This window comes from Manis pentadactyla, chromosome 2, assembly GCF_030020395.1.
Source record: "Manis pentadactyla isolate mManPen7 chromosome 2, mManPen7.hap1, whole genome shotgun sequence".
In the NCBI taxonomy this organism is placed as follows: domain Eukaryota; kingdom Metazoa; phylum Chordata; class Mammalia; order Pholidota; family Manidae; genus Manis; species Manis pentadactyla.
In genome coordinates, this window is record NC_080020.1 from 122,298,977 (window position 1) to 122,318,902 (window position 19,926).

At 33.8% G+C, this 19,926-nt stretch overlaps 1 protein-coding gene across 2 annotated transcripts in view; it reads left to right on the plus strand.

Moving 5' to 3' along the window:
* Positions 1–19,926, plus strand: part of LOC118918184 (cadherin-10) — a 171,353-nt gene that overhangs the window by 104,458 nt on the left and 46,969 nt on the right. For both annotated transcript variants that reach the window (XM_036896730.2, XM_036896729.2), the window contains exons 3-5: positions 5,559–5,853; positions 7,377–7,496; positions 7,925–8,092. In XM_036896730.2, coding sequence (XP_036752625.2) covers positions 5,559–5,853; positions 7,377–7,496; positions 7,925–8,092 — 583 coding nt within the window. The remainder of the gene's footprint in view (positions 1–5,558; positions 5,854–7,376; positions 7,497–7,924; positions 8,093–19,926) is intronic.

The following is a 19,926-nucleotide window of genomic DNA, read 5'->3' on the forward strand; positions in this document are numbered from 1 at the left end:
CATCACTGTGCATCCACCATTTAATCCTTTATAGCTTTCCTCTGGCCCCAGATAGAAATTGTTCAGAGAAGTAATTATCAGTATAAGTGGGTATTTTTAAATTATTATAATTGCTCTTACCCAGAATTGTTTTTACTCTGAACTAGTGCCTTCTGTTGGATAAGCTTTATTTCTCCTCCCCATTTCTATTTTTGAAGGAAAAATAGTTTCATTGGGATTCATAAAATTGCTCTGTATTTTCCTATATCATTAATATTAAAATAATACTTGGTCTTACTCTATAAGCTTCACCTACTCCGGTTCAAGATTGGCCACCCTCATTCCCTTTTCTACCCGAGTCCCAACAAAATGAGTAACTACTTATTTATGTCTGACCAGATTGCGTTTACTGGCTTTCTGCTGCTTTCTGGTACTGGGCCATCTTCACTAGTAATTTTTTTTTTTATTGGATGCAAATTTAAAGTTACTAGATTAAATACTTTATTTTCCATTTGCTATGTTACTCACTAGAGCAATTAGAGCAAAATGCTAATGATGATGCAACCAGAATAGCACAGCATATTTGCCACATTCTGGATTATATTAAACAAATATAGAGTATATTGGCTCTGTAAAAAGAAGCAGGCATAAAATTATCACAGTACATTAGAAAGTCTATTCAACAGTTTCTGATATTTTTAAACTAATAAACACACATACAAAAGTGAGAAATTGTTAAACTCAGAGAGTGAATGTCACAGTTCTTATGATTCATTCATCAAAACTTAACCTTCAAAGAACTAGTCTATTATAAATATAACTCCAATATAATTCTACCAATATAATTCTAATTTTCTCTTCTGTCTTTTCCCAGTTTTTGGGTGGAACTAAATACCAGTAATTACTAATATCCAAAAAGATATCAATATTCTTTGAATGAGAAAGCATCTCACACAGCAATATAAATCCCTCTGAACTAGTAATCACTTTTATTAGCAGTATTGACAGATATGGTTTTTCACTTTTTAACAATTGCTCTTTATTTTTCTTCTAACCACGGGTGAAAATGTAAGGCAAAATATTTTACCAGTTGTCCTTTCATAACAAGATAAAATTTCCTGTACTTCAGAGATAGGTACTTTGATTGTTTTTTAGTAAGACCTCCTCATTTAATATGAGAAACAAAAAATAAAAATGAATTGACATTAAGAGAAAAGTTTCCACCAACATAGCACCTATCCTGAAATGTAATCTTAATTTAACTTCAGTGTGATAAAAATTGATGGGATCTCACTTTCTTCCTCTTAAAAAAAGTTTTAAACCAGATAAGCCGCAAGACCCCTTTTTGCATACAAACTTCATTTGAGACACATATCTTAAGATAGATACTTTACATGAAATGTCATGAAATTGCCAGAAATCTGCCACATTTAAAATTATCAGACTTTGATTAAGTTATTTATGGTTAAAATATTTCTTTCAGTTCAATGGAGCTGTTTAGTTTTAATTATTAAACTACTCAGTATAACTAGAGTTATAATTAATCACATCTAAGTAAAAAAGTTAAGTAATAGGAAAAAGACTTTTAGATGTGCAGCACAGTACCAGTTTTCATTAATTGTCATGTATCTTGCCATGTCCTTTATCTGCTTGTGAATTTACAAGGAACACAGCAGGTTGTGAATTTTTAATAGGCTTTCCTCAAGGAAAGAAAAGGTCAGTATTAACATAAAATTCTTAAAGATTTGTGGCACAAATGTTTCACACAGGAGAACAGGTGTTACTGAGGAACAAAAGCCACAATAATCTGACATTTTTTTCTGTGTTTAAAGAAAACTTAATGTCTTACGTATAAAATTGTGCAAGGTCAAATCAATATAAAAGTTATTTCAAAGTGGATGCTCTAAGTTATTTGGCACATGATCCAAAACACCACTTCTCGGTAACATAAATATCTAATTTCGTTCCATTAAATGTTTAATGAATCCAAGTATTGATACCTCATACCCAAATAAAAAAGGGAAGAGTGCTGAGAAAGCTAGAATTGTGAGGACTAACATTTGGTATTACTTAGTAAATATGTTGGAAGGTGAACTAAAATTCTGTCACATATACAAGGAATGAGAGAGAGCGTCAAGACCAGGATAAGGGTGAAAAACAAGTATGCAAAGGAAGAGATAATTGAAAAAATAAAGAGAAACTTAAAGAGGAGAAGGGAAAACCTAGGCAGAGACTATAATTCAAGAACTCTGTCCACTGGTCTCTTTGTGTAGGTTAGGATATCAGCAGCAGCATCCGTGTACCTGTACCACATAGTGCCTCTCTCCCCTCACTTTGATCTAAGGCAGGAGACAACTCCCCCAGCCTTAGGAGATTTGGAATGCATCCTTGTGCCTTAGAGTACATGTTTGTTGTAGTTTATTTATCAAGTTCTCAAATATGTTTATTTAAATATATTTCAATAAACAGAGGCTAATGTCAAGCCCCCAGATAGGGTCATTTTGTCCCTTTATTATATTATAAGTGTTGAATGGTTTCCCTCTCCAAGAAAAGAAAGTAGGTTTTTTTTTTAATTTTATGCAAGCCCTAATGGTTCAAGCCCTAAAGCTTCTTAAAACTAAAACTTGTAGGTCTAATTTGTTTCTCTTCATTAGGAGAAGGCAGCAATCTTTTCATTTCTGATTCCCAAAATCACAGTTCAACTTCCAGCCCTCATCTCTGATTCCCTACCATCAATGTTCAATTTTCTAATGCAATGGAAATTCCCACAGTATGAGATCCAATTACAAGATATAATTTTCACTCTGTAGTATATGTAAAGGTAAAAATCCTGCTGCAATTTATGTTCCAAATATTAGCTTTATAAAATTAAAATCTCATCATACTAGCAACTTTTTTGCATGTCTAACTGATGAGATAGCCATGCTGGTCTTAACAATTCCCATCTTGCCTTATATCCTTCTCCACTCTTAATTTATGATTGATAGTCACCCTGTGTTCTTATGATATGTATAATTTACAAAATGCAAACATTTTCCCAGGTACAAACCTCTACTCATTCTCTATAGGGTAGATTAGGTATTATCCATATAAGGAAATCCTCACTCATTCCTGTGGGCTAGTTTAGGAGCTGTCCTCTGATTTTCCATTACACTCAGTGGTATGACTTGTCTGTCCCTAGCATAGAATGAAATTGTTGATTTACTTTTAGAAGTACCTAATTCTTCTTTTGAAATTTAATTGAGAAATGAACAAATATTTCTTAACTAAAATTATTGAATAAATAGACAATAACCATCAGAACTGTCTGCTACAAACCACAAAGTTATCTGATCAAATGATTGATAATATTAATAATCTTTGCTTGAATTATTTCAATTCCCAGACAGAACAAGAAATATGCAACTCTTATATCTGCCATTTGGAAAATTGCTACTGTGTTGCAAATTCATATAATTGAAAAGTTTCCTGGCAACTATGTGCATTTTCATTTACTAAAAAGCATCAATCTTGTGACTTTTTTAGAGTATTTCCCTGGACACATGTATGTGTCTTCTGAGAGCTTTTTAGTTAAAAGCAGCTATTTCTTGAGTTTCTCACCACACTTTTCTGCTTATAACTAGTTAAAAATTCAGCAAAAAACTATTTGTTACTTGGCTTCTTTATCTTTTCCTCCAAAAAGCAAATAACTATTTTTGGTTTTATTTTTCCATTATATCTGTAATAATAGATTATTTGTCCAGAAATCAGAAAAATGGAGTTTGATCCAAATTCTAAAGCTAAGTGATAACTACAAACCAAAAAGCAGACTATTTGTAGACCTCACCGTAACCAGTAATCCATTAGGTGTGTGTGTACATCTTTGTTTTAAAATATTTATTTAAACAGTTTGATATCCATATAAATATGTTTTACAGCTAATTTCATTGATATAAACTCCCATTAAAAACAGAAACTTTCAAATAAAGAAATAAACATCTCCTTTAAATAGAAAGTAATCAATTTAATACTTCTGCATGTCATTAGATGAAATGTTTACTGATATAATTTAAAGAAGAAAATCAAACCTACTTAGATAAATATATCTCTACAACTTTTTGTTTAACAAAGATACTGTCTACAATTTTTAATTCTCTAGGCTATAAGTTGGTATGCATCTTCTGATTTACAACTGCATTTAATGTGAATATTTAAAATAAAACATTACGATGAGGTATAAATTGTAATAAATGCCTTACAGAAATTTAGAAAACTACACATTGTTTTTACATTTCTTATCCAATAAAAAGCAACATAAAAATTAAAAAGGATAATCTCTCATTGCAGAAAATCAGTGATCCTAGCTTGAAAATGTTGGTTGAATGACACAATTAAAGAAAAAACTTATAAATTTATAATCCTTGTTTTTTACAAAGCCATTCTCCCTCCCTCCAATGGATTAGCCCCTCCCTTCAGTGTAAGAATTCCATGGGAGATGGGATAGTCACATCTGGACCCCACACATTTATTTCAGCCCATAGTCAAGGTACTTGGAACCCATCATTCCCTGCTCAAACATCTGTGAACTTGATCCTAGGTCCAAGGAGGGTCTCTTCTCTGGGTCAGTTACCCAAAGGCCAAATTTACCCACTGTTATAGACCCCCCACAGCTGGCCTAGTGAACATTTGTTAAAAGGCTGTAACACACGAGCTCCTGGGCTAGTATTTGCACAAGGGTGGGATGTACACTGGGCCAAGATGTCCACATGAATGCATGCAAAGCTCTTTGGCATGATGACATGTATCTGGAGGATTAGTACTGTGAACATCAGCAAGGGGGAAGAAACAAACTTGCCCTGCATTGCCTTGTTTCCTGCACAGAACTTACTGTGTGAGGTCATCAAGAAGATAGATTTGACAAGGTAAGAGGCTAGAGAGAATATGTTTTATTTTATTGTTTATTAACTTCATTTATAACTTTATAATATATAGACAAGTGTTATATAGACATATGTCAGTACTCTTGCTCTGAACCCCATAAATATTTGTGGGGCAGTTGCTGTCTTTTGTGTAAACCACAAAATGATGTATAGTGCTCTTACCATAGGAACATGTCTCATACCATTTTGCCTGTCTTAAAATTTTAAATATATCACAAATTCCCTAACAGAAATGTAGTAACTAATAAGTGTATAAAACATGAATTTCTTGTATAATATGAGAGTAAAATAATTTTCCACTCACAGAAAGAGAGGAGAGAAGCAGTGTTTACACCACCATGTCAAAACCGATGGCGTATGTCTTTGTCAGGAGTTATTTGCCTACGAAAATGGTTATTTACCAAACAAAGCAAAGCGGAGAGCTGTGTTTGGTTTATTTTTATCACATTTCTCCATTTAAAATAAAAATCACACTGATATGTGAAAGACAAGTCCTTTTATATAAGTGAGTGTGATCTTACTTATTCAGCTCTTATTTCAAGAACTGCGATAACTGACCCCATTATTCAATGATGAGACATAAGAGACTTTTTTCAAATTCTTTCAGCATTATGTACCTTTAGACAGTGTCATGGATATGCTCTTTTTTATTTCCCCTAGCTTCATTCAGACCAAGATAAAGGAGATGGATCACTCAAATATATTTTATCTGGTGATGGAGCAGGTACTCTTTTTATTATTGATGAAAAAACAGGTGACATTCATGCCACAAGAAGAATTGATAGGGAAGAAAAGGCCTTTTATACTCTACGTGCACAAGCTATTAACAGAAGAACTTTGAGGCCAGTAGAACCAGAGTCTGAGTTTGTGATCAAAATCCATGATATCAATGACAATGAGCCAATGTTCCCAGAGGAAATTTATACAGCTAGTGTTCCTGAAATGTCCGTTGTAGGTAAGTTCATTTATGAGATTTATAATGGTATAGAAAAAATATAAAAAATAATGATCAAGGAATTTTTTAAATACTGTGAGCAATTAACTGAAATCATTTTTGATTCCTTATTAAGAGTATATGTTTAATTTTCTCTTTTAGATAGTGGGTCAGAAAAAAGATGAATGCATTTCACTGACTATGGATCTGTTAAACTTTACAATACAAATAAGCAGACACTTAAAAATCCCAGAAAATACCATTAAACTTCAGTAGAAAACTATGAAAATGTAATTATTTTGTCACATGGGTTTGGATAACAGCTGTGTAAAATTCTGACCTTAAATATATTATAAGTACATTTAACACCATAGATATAATAAAGAGTCTGCATACATACTCTAGTCATAATGTGCCTAAAGAGTTTGTCTGGATTATCTAGATAATATGAATGATGGAACTGATTATATTATCTAATTCTTTCATATTGAGTATTGAAATACATCCTTTCATTATAACCATTACATAAAAAGCTCTGCTGCCATAAATCTCTTATTCAAATAAACCAGGAGAAAATCCACAGCTAATTACATACTGATATAGAATTACAAATTTAGGTTGTGGGTACTGTTAAGACAGAAAGTATGAAAAAAAACTAAAAGTATAATATTCAAGAGAATAAGACTTTCCTTTTCAATGTGAATAAATGAAAGTTGTACTTATAGGCAAAGAAAGTTAAGACTGCTTTATTTTTTTAATTAAATTGAGAGTAACAAAAAGTTAAACATCAGGAAACAATGACATTTTTATAGCTATGTATTTGGCTTTAATAGAATAGATTCATTTCCCAAATGTGGGACAAATCATAAAAACTGATGAAACAACTGATATTTTCTCTTGTAATGGTTGCAAGAGAAAATTTTTAATTCTGTATTTCTCAAAAGCATTGTTCTGGGATTATTATTTTATTTACTTCAATAAATCCCAAGGATTTTTAGTAATAGCTTTATTATGAAGCCTTCTTAAATATCTTGAACTTTATTAAATATCTTTTAATAGTTCATGGAACTTGGGATCATCTTGGATTGTTTCTAAATTTGGAATTTAATCTATTCATAAAATTGTATTCTAGAGCAGGTGTTAATTATTTTTATAGTTAATTAGTAGAGAGGGGAAAAGAGGAGCGTACTTACTCCTTTGTGAGCAGATATGCCCTTTACATGAAACAAATCTATTACGTGAAAATGATTTTAAATATCAAACCTTAGCATTTGTAAAGTGACTGCATTTATTTGAGTCTGGTACACTATAGCATTATTTATGGCACGCATAAAAATACACCTGTTGGCTAAGTAAGTGTGGAGTTGAATTCAGAGTTTACCAGTAATAACACTATCTTTGGGATTTTCATCTGAATTACATATAAATGTGTCTTTAAGAGGTCATTATTAGAACCAAAAATCATTCAAGTCTTCCATGAAAACCAGTGCTTTTGCTCCTCCTTCTGGTGCTGTGCAGAACTAAGCTGAGTTTGGATACTTCAGGTACTTCGGTGGTGCAAGTCACAGCTACAGATGCCGATGACCCTTCCTATGGGAACAGCGCCAGAGTTATTTACAGCATACTTCAAGGGCAGCCATATTTCTCTGTGGAGCCTGAAACAGGTCAGAAGCCATGAATTGGTGTTCATTAATTTAATAGTCCTTATGATCTTTATAAGTGAAAAAAGGTGGGAAAATTAGAACAAAACTTTAGTATTAATCTTCACCCAAGAGTGATGATGCCACACTTTAAAGGTTTAAGAACTCTACGTGGAGTGATTAGGCTATTGAAAATATACCTGTTTTTATGTTTTTAGATATGGGTTTAGGTCATTATATAGCACATACGGTGTTCTTCAGGAAACAGTAAAACAACAAACATTATACAATGTTTACATTGAATCCCTTTTACAATTTCTGGACAATGAAAGTTAATATCAAAAACATTTTCCTTTCAAAAATCACAATTTAGCTATGCAATTTGTGAATTTAATCAACTGATAATTGAGATTCTTAATAAAGATAACATGAGTGTTCATATTTTCTTCAAGGTATCATCAGGACTGCTTTGCCAAACATGAACAGAGAAAACAGGGAGCAGTATCAAGTGGTAATCCAGGCCAAAGACATGGGCGGCCAGATGGGGGGCTTATCGGGGACCACCACAGTGAACATCACTCTGACAGATGTCAACGACAATCCTCCGCACTTCCCCCAGAGTAAGCTGCCTTCAATCGCCATTCTGCAGGGCAAAAGCTTCGGAGTAAAAAAGGAAAGGAAAGAAGAAAGCAATTGGTAGTCATTTAATTTAAAGCACATCAAAAATGTGCCATAAAAATGGAAGAAAGTAGGTATATTGATGAATTCATTGTTTAGAAGGTAAAAATTAAATATTTCAGACATATTTCACTCATAAACAGGGAAATCTGATTGCAAACTTTTCCAAATATATATTCTGCATCGATGACTGTAATCTAAGAATGATTTTTTTCAGTCAGTTAGCAAAAGGAAATAATGTTTTATTGGAAAATGAACCAAGTGATACTTCTACAATGAATGTGTTTATTTCCACTTAGAATTTAATAAGGAGGATCCTAACCTAAGGGTAAAATTTTTCAATATGAAATCTAATTTTTCATAATATAAGGACTTAGCCAGAAAGAGCTGCATAAGGAGAACCTTACAAACTAATCAGACTTGCATTTAATATCACTATGTTTGGAATGGCAATCATACTAAAACATTTTGTATTCCTGATCTGTTTACAGATGTATTTTGTGCTATAGCATGCACACATCAAATTCTCACAATAAGTCAAGAATAGGTTAGGAACCATTAGCTTCTGACTATATATTACATGTATTCTCATTTCCTATTCAAATTTGGTAGACATGCAGCCAGAGAGGATGATGTAAGATCTTAATGAGTACACCTAAGAATCAGCCAATTTCCTGCTAACCCAAAAGATCCTGTACGTCAAGATGGAATTTTGTGTTGTTAGGAATGAGACATAAAATGCAGACTTTAGTATGATCTATGTCCTTAATTTTTAGAATTTGCTGTGTACTAACTTCTCAGCTGATCCTTCAATTTTTAGTGTTTTTATTTTGGCTTAAGTACCTTTATGATAAAGTATTAAAATGTAGCTCTTTGTGATATTTATATCTTTACACTAAAGACCCAGAAGGAATTATGCTCTAAGAATTCACTGTATTATTTTAACTGTCTAAAAGCGTTTTACATCTTTTCTATGCTATTTTTATGTAACTTCAATTATTAATAGTGCATGATTTGAACTGAATTGGTTAAAACCGTGTGTGTGGAAAAAAATTATACAATTCAGATAGAATTTTCTTGAGCAGACTTATATGCTTATTGGCTGTGATGATCCTTTTGTTAGATGTTCAAAGTCTGCTATTGTGGTGTTTGCTCCAAAACACAAAAGAATGTTTGTTTATAATATTTTCAAATAATCAGGGTTCAGCTGCAGTTTACTTTAGCACTGGCCAGGAAAAGTAAACCAATAATAATGTTTCATAGTTCTTTAAGAACAGGTCTAAAGATATGCCTTTACATTAAAATTTAAATTTCACATTTTATATGTATTTCTGAACATCTCTTAGCATGAGCCTGTTACGAGGAGAATGGACATACAAATCCAGGAGAATAAATAAATCTCTAATTATTCAGAGTTGATTGTATAATCTACAATGAGCAAAAGTATCCTGAAAAATAGTATTTTATCAATAATGAATGACCATTAAGAGGAGTATTATATTTTAAATGCTCAGGAACATATATGCATGTATGTCTGAAATGCAGTCCATTTAAAAATGATTCATTAAGTAAATTAATAGATCTAATTGAATGGAAAAATTAGATATTTGAAAGATAATGTCCAATGAAAATTATTTTAATTTTTCATCTATTAGAATGCCTTTATTAATTCACTCAAATATTACTCTCATTCCTTTTGTTAAGTTAGAATTTGTGATTGGATCTGGCAGGAACATTACACAAGTTCTGAAATAAAAGTAATAGTAGTAATAAGAAGAATAGTATAATGATCATAATAGAAAGGAGCAGCATAACTTATATTTTCTGAATCTTATTTTTATTGGACACTGAAACAAGTTATTTATTGACCTACTTTATTTAATCCTCAACTCATTCAGGTCAGTATTATAATCTCCATTCTACAAATGAGAATTTAGGTTACAGACTCCAAGTAATGGCAGAGGTGGGTGGAGATCCATGTCCAACTACAGATGTATAACACAATGCATTTAGAAGAATTTTATAGCATCCTGTATCTTATCTCGTTATTTTTAATTATAAATGAAAATATAATTTATGGATTTTTATATTCTCAATGGTCTTTTCTGCTATGAATATTTGCAACAGTATCTTAGTATTGGGAACACTCAGTCATGGCAATTAGAATGTCACTGGATAGTCTGTCATCCATTATCCAGAAAACTATTTTTTAATTTCTAATATCATTTCATTAAGTAGCCAAGGTTTGGAGAGAGTTCACAGTTTCTGAAGTCTTTCATATGTACATAGAATTGAAAATTCACAACTAACCTCTTTAGATCCACTGTCATTATTATTATGCCCAGTCTAAAGATGAAGTAAAGCAGGTTCAGAGTGGAAATGATGCCCAAGCCAATTCTTTCTAATAGAAATAAAAGGCAAACCAAGAACATGTGCCATATATGTAAATTAAGACTTTCTAACAGCCCTATTAAAAAAGTTCAAAGAAACAGGAAGGGTTTATTTTAGTCCTATATATTCTTTAACCTAATATTATTATTTATATATATCATCAGTATAAAACATATTCAGGTATTTTATACTCTTTTTTCCCCATAATTCTTTGAAATACCAACTTACATCAACTATTTTCCAGTATCATAATCTCAATTCAGACTAACCGTATTTGCAGTCAATAGCTACCTGAGGATTAGCAGCTCGTCTCGCCATTGTCATGTGGGACAGACTGTGCAGTCATTCTGCATGAATCCCAATGCTGTCTCCTTCACTTAGCGACTTTTTCACCTTGGGCAGCTAATGAGACTTCTCTTTTTCAGTGCTGTTCAGTAAAACTGGATAATAATATATACTCCATAGAGTGGTGTAGGACTGAGTAATGTAACATCTATGAAGCACTTGCCTCCAAGACTGGCACTAATGTGTTTCTGTGTTCGATAATGTTGTTTTGGATAAGTACTGCTCTATTATTGTTATAGTCAATATTATAAAAGTAGGGTGAGAAACTTAAACTTCTATGCAAATTGGCTGGTACAAATTCAACATACCCCAATATGCTACATCTGTGGAAGATAAAAATCTTAGTCATTTGGAGGGGACAGTGACAGATGAAACTGAGAGGTCTTGCTTCATTGTTTAGCTTATTTTATTGTGTGCATCTATAACATTCATTCTCAGGGACAGTTTTGTCCTCCCGGCGACATTGTCAATGTTTTCAGACATTTTTGCTTATCTCAACTGGTGGGTACTACTACCATCAGTAGGTATAAGCTAGGAATGCTGCTAAACTTTCTTAACAGTTCACATGAAAGTGATAACCTGGCCCGAAATGTCAACAGTGCCGAGGGTGAGAAACTTTAGTATGTTTTATGAGGATCTGTTCAAGTGAAATCGTAAGTCCATTTATCTAAAAATATTTATTGAAACACTTTTGCATCAAACACTATTTTAGAAACAGTATATATGAATTTTTTCAAGAAAAAAAGCCCTAGTTTTTAGTATCTATGATTTTTCATTAAAGTAGGGCAGACAGATCGTACATAAGTAAAAATGTTATATACATAAAAGGTACTGGCTCAGGTCTGGATAAGAAGAACATGTGTATGCCAAGGAGAAGGATCAGGGAAGGCCTCCTCCAAGAGATGATATTTCATCTCGACACCTTAAGATGGAATAGACACAGCCACACAGAGACAGGAAAATCCTCCAAGCAGAGGGAATAGCATGTGAGAGGTTGGAAACTGAATGATGTATGTCAAGAACTGAAGACCAGTGTGGCTGGATCATAGCAAGCAACAAGGAGATTGGTGGGAGATGAGATCAGAGAGCTTTACACCTGCAGGACCACTGACAATTGTAAATTTTTATTGATATTGGTATTAACAAACATATACCTACGTGCTGGATCTAAGTTGTCATTATGGTCTTATGGTTTTAGTAGTATATACATATGTGAACATTGACATAACGCGTGCACCTTAGTATGATTCTAAAAGAGCAACAATGGATTAGAAGGTTGAGATGCATCTGAAAAATTGAGTTCCAAAAGTACTTTCTTCTCTTTTGCTCTAGAAATTAAATTGTATCGCCCACTCTCAAAAAGATATGTCTGTTGAAGTTATTTTATAATCCTGAATTATTTCAAGTGATACAATTTAACTTAAAAATCAGTAAGTGAAAAAAAAATCTATTGCTTACCTTCCAGTGAAAGGCACTGTGTTTGCAACTAAGCACATAAAGATTATTAAGTCTTGATTCCCAATTACGAGTAGCTTATTGTCTAGCAGGGGATAGAATATGTCAGTCTGAATTGATGTATGATCAAAGAATCACAAACACGCAGTGGGTGTAAGGACTAGCACTCATCCAAACGCAGAGGTGAGGGAATGAGTACATCCTTTCAGTTGAAGCATTTTTAGAGCATTCTTCTCTTGATCACAGTCCTTTCTGAAAATTCCTATTTTACTATAGATAGGAAAAGGAGGGTCATGAATTTGGAAATCAGCAAAATTTCTAGTATATGAAAGGGCAGATTCTGTGCAGGTGAAAAAGAAAATGGTAAAGTGCATTCTTGAAAGTGGTGGTGAAGATTGTTTGTGGTGATGAAATAACATACTTTTCATGCTCACTCTTCTGTATTTTCTGTTTTTTAATATCTTTGTAACTTGGTAATGCCAAGAAAAACAGACTAACAAGAGATGGAAAAGACAAAAATGACAGTTGCTTTGAAGAAGTCTGATAAAATGAGCACTAGATAGCAGCTATTGGAATTTACATAATGGGAATAATATGAATGGTCTTTCTCAACTGGTTTTAGTGAAAATAATTTTGAAAGAAGTTGGAGGGTAATAAATTGAGGAATAAAATAAAATCAGGAAGAGGATCGAAGAAATAAGGCTTGCACTTTAAGTAGCTAAGACAAACAAGAAAATAAAATAGGAAAGGAATATATTATAGTAGTTAGAAAGAAACCTTGGATTAAGGTGGATTAGTAGATAATTTTTGAGAGCCTCCTATATCCCAGGCTCCAAGGAGGAATTAGGCTACAGTGGTCAACAAAGGACGTGGCTGCTGGTTGACGGTGTAGATGAGAAAGTGATACCATTCGAATGTAGAATATAGTATCTGGTAGTGTGTTAAGTGCTGTGAAGAGCATAAAGCAGGTAAGGGACTAGAGAACAACACGGATGCTATTTTAGGTAGGATAAATAAAGGAGGTCTCTCTAAAGGAAACCTGAAAATTTAAAAAGCAGAAAAATGCATAAAATTAGACAATTTGTCTTCTCTAGACCTCAGTTCCTGCATATACAATACTTAGGAGTGCTACAATTAATAATTAAGGTGGCATATATATAATGCCTTCAATAGTAACTGCAACATAGAATAGGTTCTCGATGTACATGGATTTCCTCCCCTTCCCTTCTCCCTTTCAAGGAATACATCTAATGTTTCTACTCATTCCTTTCCTTGCTCTAATAATATGCTGCTATTCTTTTATGCCCAACTAAAGATTAAATAAAAGGATGTTAAGCCTGGAGAGGCCTATAATGTCAGAGACCACAACAAAATGAATGTGCTTACCTCATACGACAAGTGGGTGCTTCCATGAGTGAGGACTCCAGAGCTTATCTTCCTGCTCTTTCACCAGTCAGGCATTCAGTGGTACATGAATCTTGCTGTTTCACTGTGCTAACATAGAAACATTATCCTTCTCCATCTTAAATCTAACCACGTGGTATTCCCTCTTGCATATTTTAGTCTCTTTCACCCCATTTCCTTCTTTCCCTAAAATCAGAAAAACAAAATAAGCTCCACGGAAAAGGTCTATGAAAAGATTAAATTGTTGGCAGCTGATCATTGTAGGGCTTGACAAAACCAACTGGGACAAAAGGATTTGTGCCCAAATGGCCTTGTTGTAAAGCATCTCTGAGGAAATGTTATGATACTGATTTTAATCCAGACCAGAGTCAGCGATTAAGGCCTCTGCAGGGGCCAGGCTAGTCCCAGTATCCTTGCTAAAATACAACAAGGAGTGTTGTATGACACGACTTAGATGCATTCCAAAAAAAACCAAAATAGACATCAGAAAGGAAGGTCCAAGCCTAGAGAAAAAGTATACAAAGGCAATTATGCAGATGATCAGGGTCCTAGCCAACCAGCTGGTGCCTAGGATTTGGCTCTAGTTCTTGGACTGGATTCACTAGGAATCAAGAAGAAGAGAGGAAACTAATCATTTGAGACTCAGGTAAAATGTTTCAACCCACAGATGAACCAACTCTAGAACATGGTTTAAGACTACGGGAATAAAATTCCCACTTAGCTGCTTTCCCACACACCTTATTATGGAGACAAAAGACAGAAAGAGCAGATTCTTTTCACATTTGTCTTGACAGTGCATATGGACTCCTGAGAAACCTATAGCTCCCATTGAATGAGGTCACTGGTCTACTTAGCATTGAGTCAAAGATAAGTTTGTTCACAGCTTAGATGGACAAATGGAAGTCAGGGACCAGGAACAAGCACATTTATGTAATGTCAGATAAGACTTTATGGGGGAGGAAATTTATAAACTGCAAACAAATACCGTATGACTGAGTGATGGCCTTATTCATATTTATTTATCTTTGACTCTCAAGGTACATTTTAAGATATTAGGTATAATAGGTAATCCATATCAAATTTATGAGATTTTGATGTATTTATTATATAAGCTTCCAGATCCATCCCAAGTGCACACAGAAGAGTAAATTTATTGTCATCTACTGTATTTTTTGCCATGAATTATTGAGAACAGTAACAAAAAGTGTTCTTCACCATTTAGCTGTTAGTTTTGAATATTAACACAGAATTTCCCACTTATAAGGAAGTATTTATTAATGTAGTTACAGGTGATGGGATACTTTGGGTATGCAAATAAACTTACAGACTCTAATTTCCTGAGTATTTTGATACCATCTCTTTATATTTCCCATCAAATTATATCTAAAGTCATACACACCTCTTACCAATTCAGAGCAATAGGAAACAATTCCAGAATCACTCAGCATATGAGAGATTCCATATCGGTTTTATTTGAATGATCTTGATTAACTACTGAATTTATTTAGCCTATTAAATTACATAAATATAGATGGTCTGGTTTGCCTAAATAAAATTGTGATGTAAAAATAGTAGTAATAGGACAGTGTTACAGCATATACTAAACACTATAAAATATAATCCAAATATTAACTAATTTAATCTTTCTAATATCTATATAACTCTAAGAATATAATTTGACATAATTACCCCTTTTTATCAGTTAACAAAAAAAACCAACCTGGAACATGTAAATTGAATTACTTGTACATAGTGCTACAGTTGGAAAATAAAAGCCAGATTGGAGACTCAGATTCTTTGGTCCCAAAATTCCAGCCACTACACCAAGAAGAAAATTGGAGTATTAAAGACTCTATTTATCTTCCCTGGTGCATCTTGCCTTCAGTTAATTCTGTGATTTGCTACTTGTATATATATAGATTATAGGGACAACTTCAGGTAGGGCATACTGAATTGTGTGCCTTTTAAATAGAAACACAGAAAAATCAAACCTTTATTGATCGGTGCTTATGCAGTACCTAAGGACCAAACCCCACTGACTCCTTTGCTGAGGTCCTTGTGTTACTTGGGAAGATAAATAAACAAGTTTGCATTAGATAAGTCCTTTCAAGGAAATGTCTATATGATATACATAGAGATTTAAGACACGTACCTCCAGTGAGCTGTGAGACTACCATAATCCCTGCCTGGTACAAGAGAGATTTGATTTAATAAGTGCTGATTTTCATTTGTAAATAGAGTCAGCCTTTCTCTACTGGGGATCCCAAGGTAATGTAGGCCTCAGGCTGATCTGCATATTTTTAAATTATCAAGCACATTTCAACTAGAGGAATAGTCAGGTATGTCCCAGGGAAGATGTCTTAGCATGAGAAAGAAGGAAATGAAATCCAAAAATTTTTCTCCTTTTTTATCAAGGGAAAAAGTAAATATCCTTATGTTCAAAAGCATTGTTCTGCAATTCATATTGGTTACATACAACTGATTTTACTATGATCCCCAAATATTCTCAGATATTTGTAGGATTTTCCCCCAAGGTCCCAATGCCTATAGTTTGTAATAATTACAAAGAAATTGTGTTATTAAAGCATTTATTGATCTGTTAAACACTGATAGAACCCCTACTATGAGCAGGCACTATACTAAAAATAATAATAAGTTAACAGAGAAATAAGATACAGGAAACATCCATAAATTGTTTCTATTTTGAAAGATTATAAAGACATAAACTCTTATGAAACATACACATACTCCTTTATTTTATTACATTACAGTTTCCCTCACACTCACAATCATTGTCTTTCTTTTGTATGTAGATATAGGTTATGTGTATATAAATATGCATAAATACAAGTATAAATACACACATGTACACATACATATATATATGTAGATGTGTGTATATATACTGAGGTACACACATGTAACTGGAGAATGGTGCAGTAACATTCACACTATAATTGCCAATAAAGCTCAAATCATAAAATGATAAACTCTTCAGAGATGTAAGGAGATCAGAGAAGAGAAAATTATTTGAGTTTTCTAGTCAGGAAAACAAGGGGCATTGAAGAGGAGAGCAGTTTTGTTAGGGAGACAGGCTGCACAAAGGTGGCATTCAGGGGAATTGTGTGATTCGGTATGGCTGGTCCCCAGGGTTTGAAGCAGGGATTGTGAAGGATGAGACAGGGATAAACAGGCAGTGTTAGCATCATGAAAAGTGTTGTATACCAAAAGAAGACACCACATATATTATCTAAAGGGTCGTTTTTAGGGGCACCAGGCACAGGTCTTCATTCTGATTAATTATTCTGGCAGCAGTGACACACACGGCTTGCATGGGAAAGGCGAGAGTTGATGAAAGTCTGAACTAATGCCTAGGAGAGGGGGAATTTGAGATATTTTTAAGTGGGTGATCCACAGGACTTAGTAATTAGGTCAATAAAAGGTTGGAGGGAGAAGAGAGCAGAATATACTTTCTAGGTTTCTACTAGAAGAGCTTGTTTGCAGAGACAGATTTCAGTTTGATTTGAACCTTTTGAATTGCAATGCCTGTGGAAAGGTTAGTGGGTTTTAAATATCTAGTAGATAGTGAAAATATTGATCTGAGGTACGTACGTGACATGTAAATGAAAACAGACGTGTATGAACTCATTGAGGCTAAATGTTTACAGTGACATAACTGGGGAAATATATAATTTTCCAAGTGTGATGAATATAACAATTCCCTTAGAGACCTTACAGTTAATCCATGGAAAGTTGCCTTGGACTATAAACTACTTGGCATGTCGTATAGTGGGACTCAAAGTCCCTCTGTATAATGGTGTCCTCCAAAACAAACTAGGAAAGTACCCCTGGATGGGCATACATATAAATACATAGATATGAAACTACTCAATTAGACTGCTGTTCTGTAGTTTCTAGTATGCCTACTGGGGACACTTTGTGGAGACTGAGTACTTGGCATAGTGTAATATGTTTATGAATGACTAATTCAAGGTTATTTTAACCTTCCCCAATCCTATATGCTTTTTATGTTTCTGCACATTGAAATTACGTGTATCTATTGGTGCCAGTTAACTTGGAGATGATTTCAAAAATGTGGATCAAGATGAATTTCCTAGTCTCTGGGGATCAATGGCAGCTTCTCTAAAAGTTTTGTCCTGTTGCTTTTCTCAGTGAGCAGGAAACTATAGAGCAGCATCTCGTTTTGCTCTAATTTAACTTAAGTGCCCAAAGCGAAATCGGTGATCATATCTCCGGTGCTCACAGACGTAGGTTTCAGTCTTTCCTTTGGTGAGAGTCCTCAATTCCAAAGCCTCAATCCGTTGTCAGTCTCTGGTGCGACTTTCAGCTCTCCTCTCCTCTCTCCTAAATGCCCATTTAGCATCGTATAATTTCCTTAACCACTCTGCAGTTTCCTCGGAGGAGCTTTATCTTGTTTTTAATTTCTTCCTGTTAAGCTCATTAAAAAACATCTTTTAAACATTATACAATGGAATGGTTTATAAATGTGCATAATTGTGTCATTTTTCTTAAAGCAAGTATTGTTTGAGATTATTACCCGGTATAGAGATGTTACAATAAGATTTGCACACAAAGCAAATAAAAAAATTTAAACTAATGTAAAATTATTTTTTTTATTCACATACATGGTGCTTTTTAAATCTCAACTCTGGAAAAAATAGAGAGTTCTTATCTAAATGCGAAGAGAAGCAAGGGCAGAGAACAAAGGAAAGAGACAAATTATACCTCTTTCAACCTCATTGTTTTTTATCAACAAACAAAACAGCAGCTATTTGTTGCCAAGCTCAAAACCTGTGTTTGCCCTTGTTGCCCTCCAGGTCCTTTCCTGGCATCTCTTTTGTTGTTCCTGCAGAAGCCACTCTGCCACATCTGTTACTTTGCCTATCTCCTGTCTTGCTCCCAAAGTCTCTTAACACTGAACTGTCACATATTTCTATTCTAGTACACAAATCTGCAGTGTTTTAAATATTCAAGTCAAAGGTCCTATTGATCAAATTTTTGGTAGAACAAGAGACCTGGAATATTTTGCTTGAATCCCAGGAATCTGGAAATGCATCAAAATTGTTTGCAATCTTTAACAGTGAAAATTCAGATGTTGAGTGAGGTTGTCAGTAATCATCTCCAAGGGCACTTATTTAAGTAGCCTTGTAGTTTCTGCCCAGTCCTTAGGAAATCTATGCAATATCACTTTCTAGATTTTTACTTCTAAATACAACTTTGCGTATGTGATACAGAAATGGCAATTACCACTCCCCTCCTCACCTTCACGATTTTGTATTTAAGTCAATAACCAACTGGGAACATACCAAGAATATCCAGATGATTCAACCTGACACCAGGGAGTGAATTTAAAAGAACTATAAATTGGAATTGATAGAAGAGCCTACCACATAATTAAAACTCCATCAACTGTAAGATAAAAAATAAGGAGCATGCAAATAGATGTCTTAAGGAAAAATGAAATGTAAGAAGTGTGACAGGCACTACTTTGCCTTCGTCATTGTGTGAATAACAATATGTCTCCTTGCTAGTTCCCTTCCTACTGCTCCCCCTACATGGTAAATACCCTTGCGGGCTCTTAATAAAAGTAATTTCAGTTTGCTTGACAGACTAGGATACTTGTGATCACCAGACAAGTCTTGGAAATGAATTTATAAGTATGTGAATAGCTCTTTCATACACTTGAAGTATGGAAATGAACTTTCAGAATTCTGAAATGGACCCAAAAATTCTTGTCCCCAAGTAGGTTTCTGAGCATAAACATAATTCTAGAGAAAGCACTATAAATTTTTATATGTGGGTCACCAAATAAATATTTGTTGAGTGAATTAATTATTCAATTGCCATATAACCTAAATAGTAAAGAATGTGTGTGTTGTATATGGATATGCAACACAGACATCTTTCTAATACAGCTATTTATTTAAATTTTTAAACAGAAGCACTAAATCTATTGTATTTTGGTGAAGGTACTGAATCTTAATCATGGCTTTTTGGAAAAGTATGGAACACCTTGAAAACACTTTTATTAATGCTTCAGGGAAAAATAAATATGTGTCTGTGCATATATGCACACAAACTCACAACTCGCATTGTGTGTGTATCCCTTCCAACAAATTACTGTGGAAGATAACTGAGATATATATATATATAGACAGAT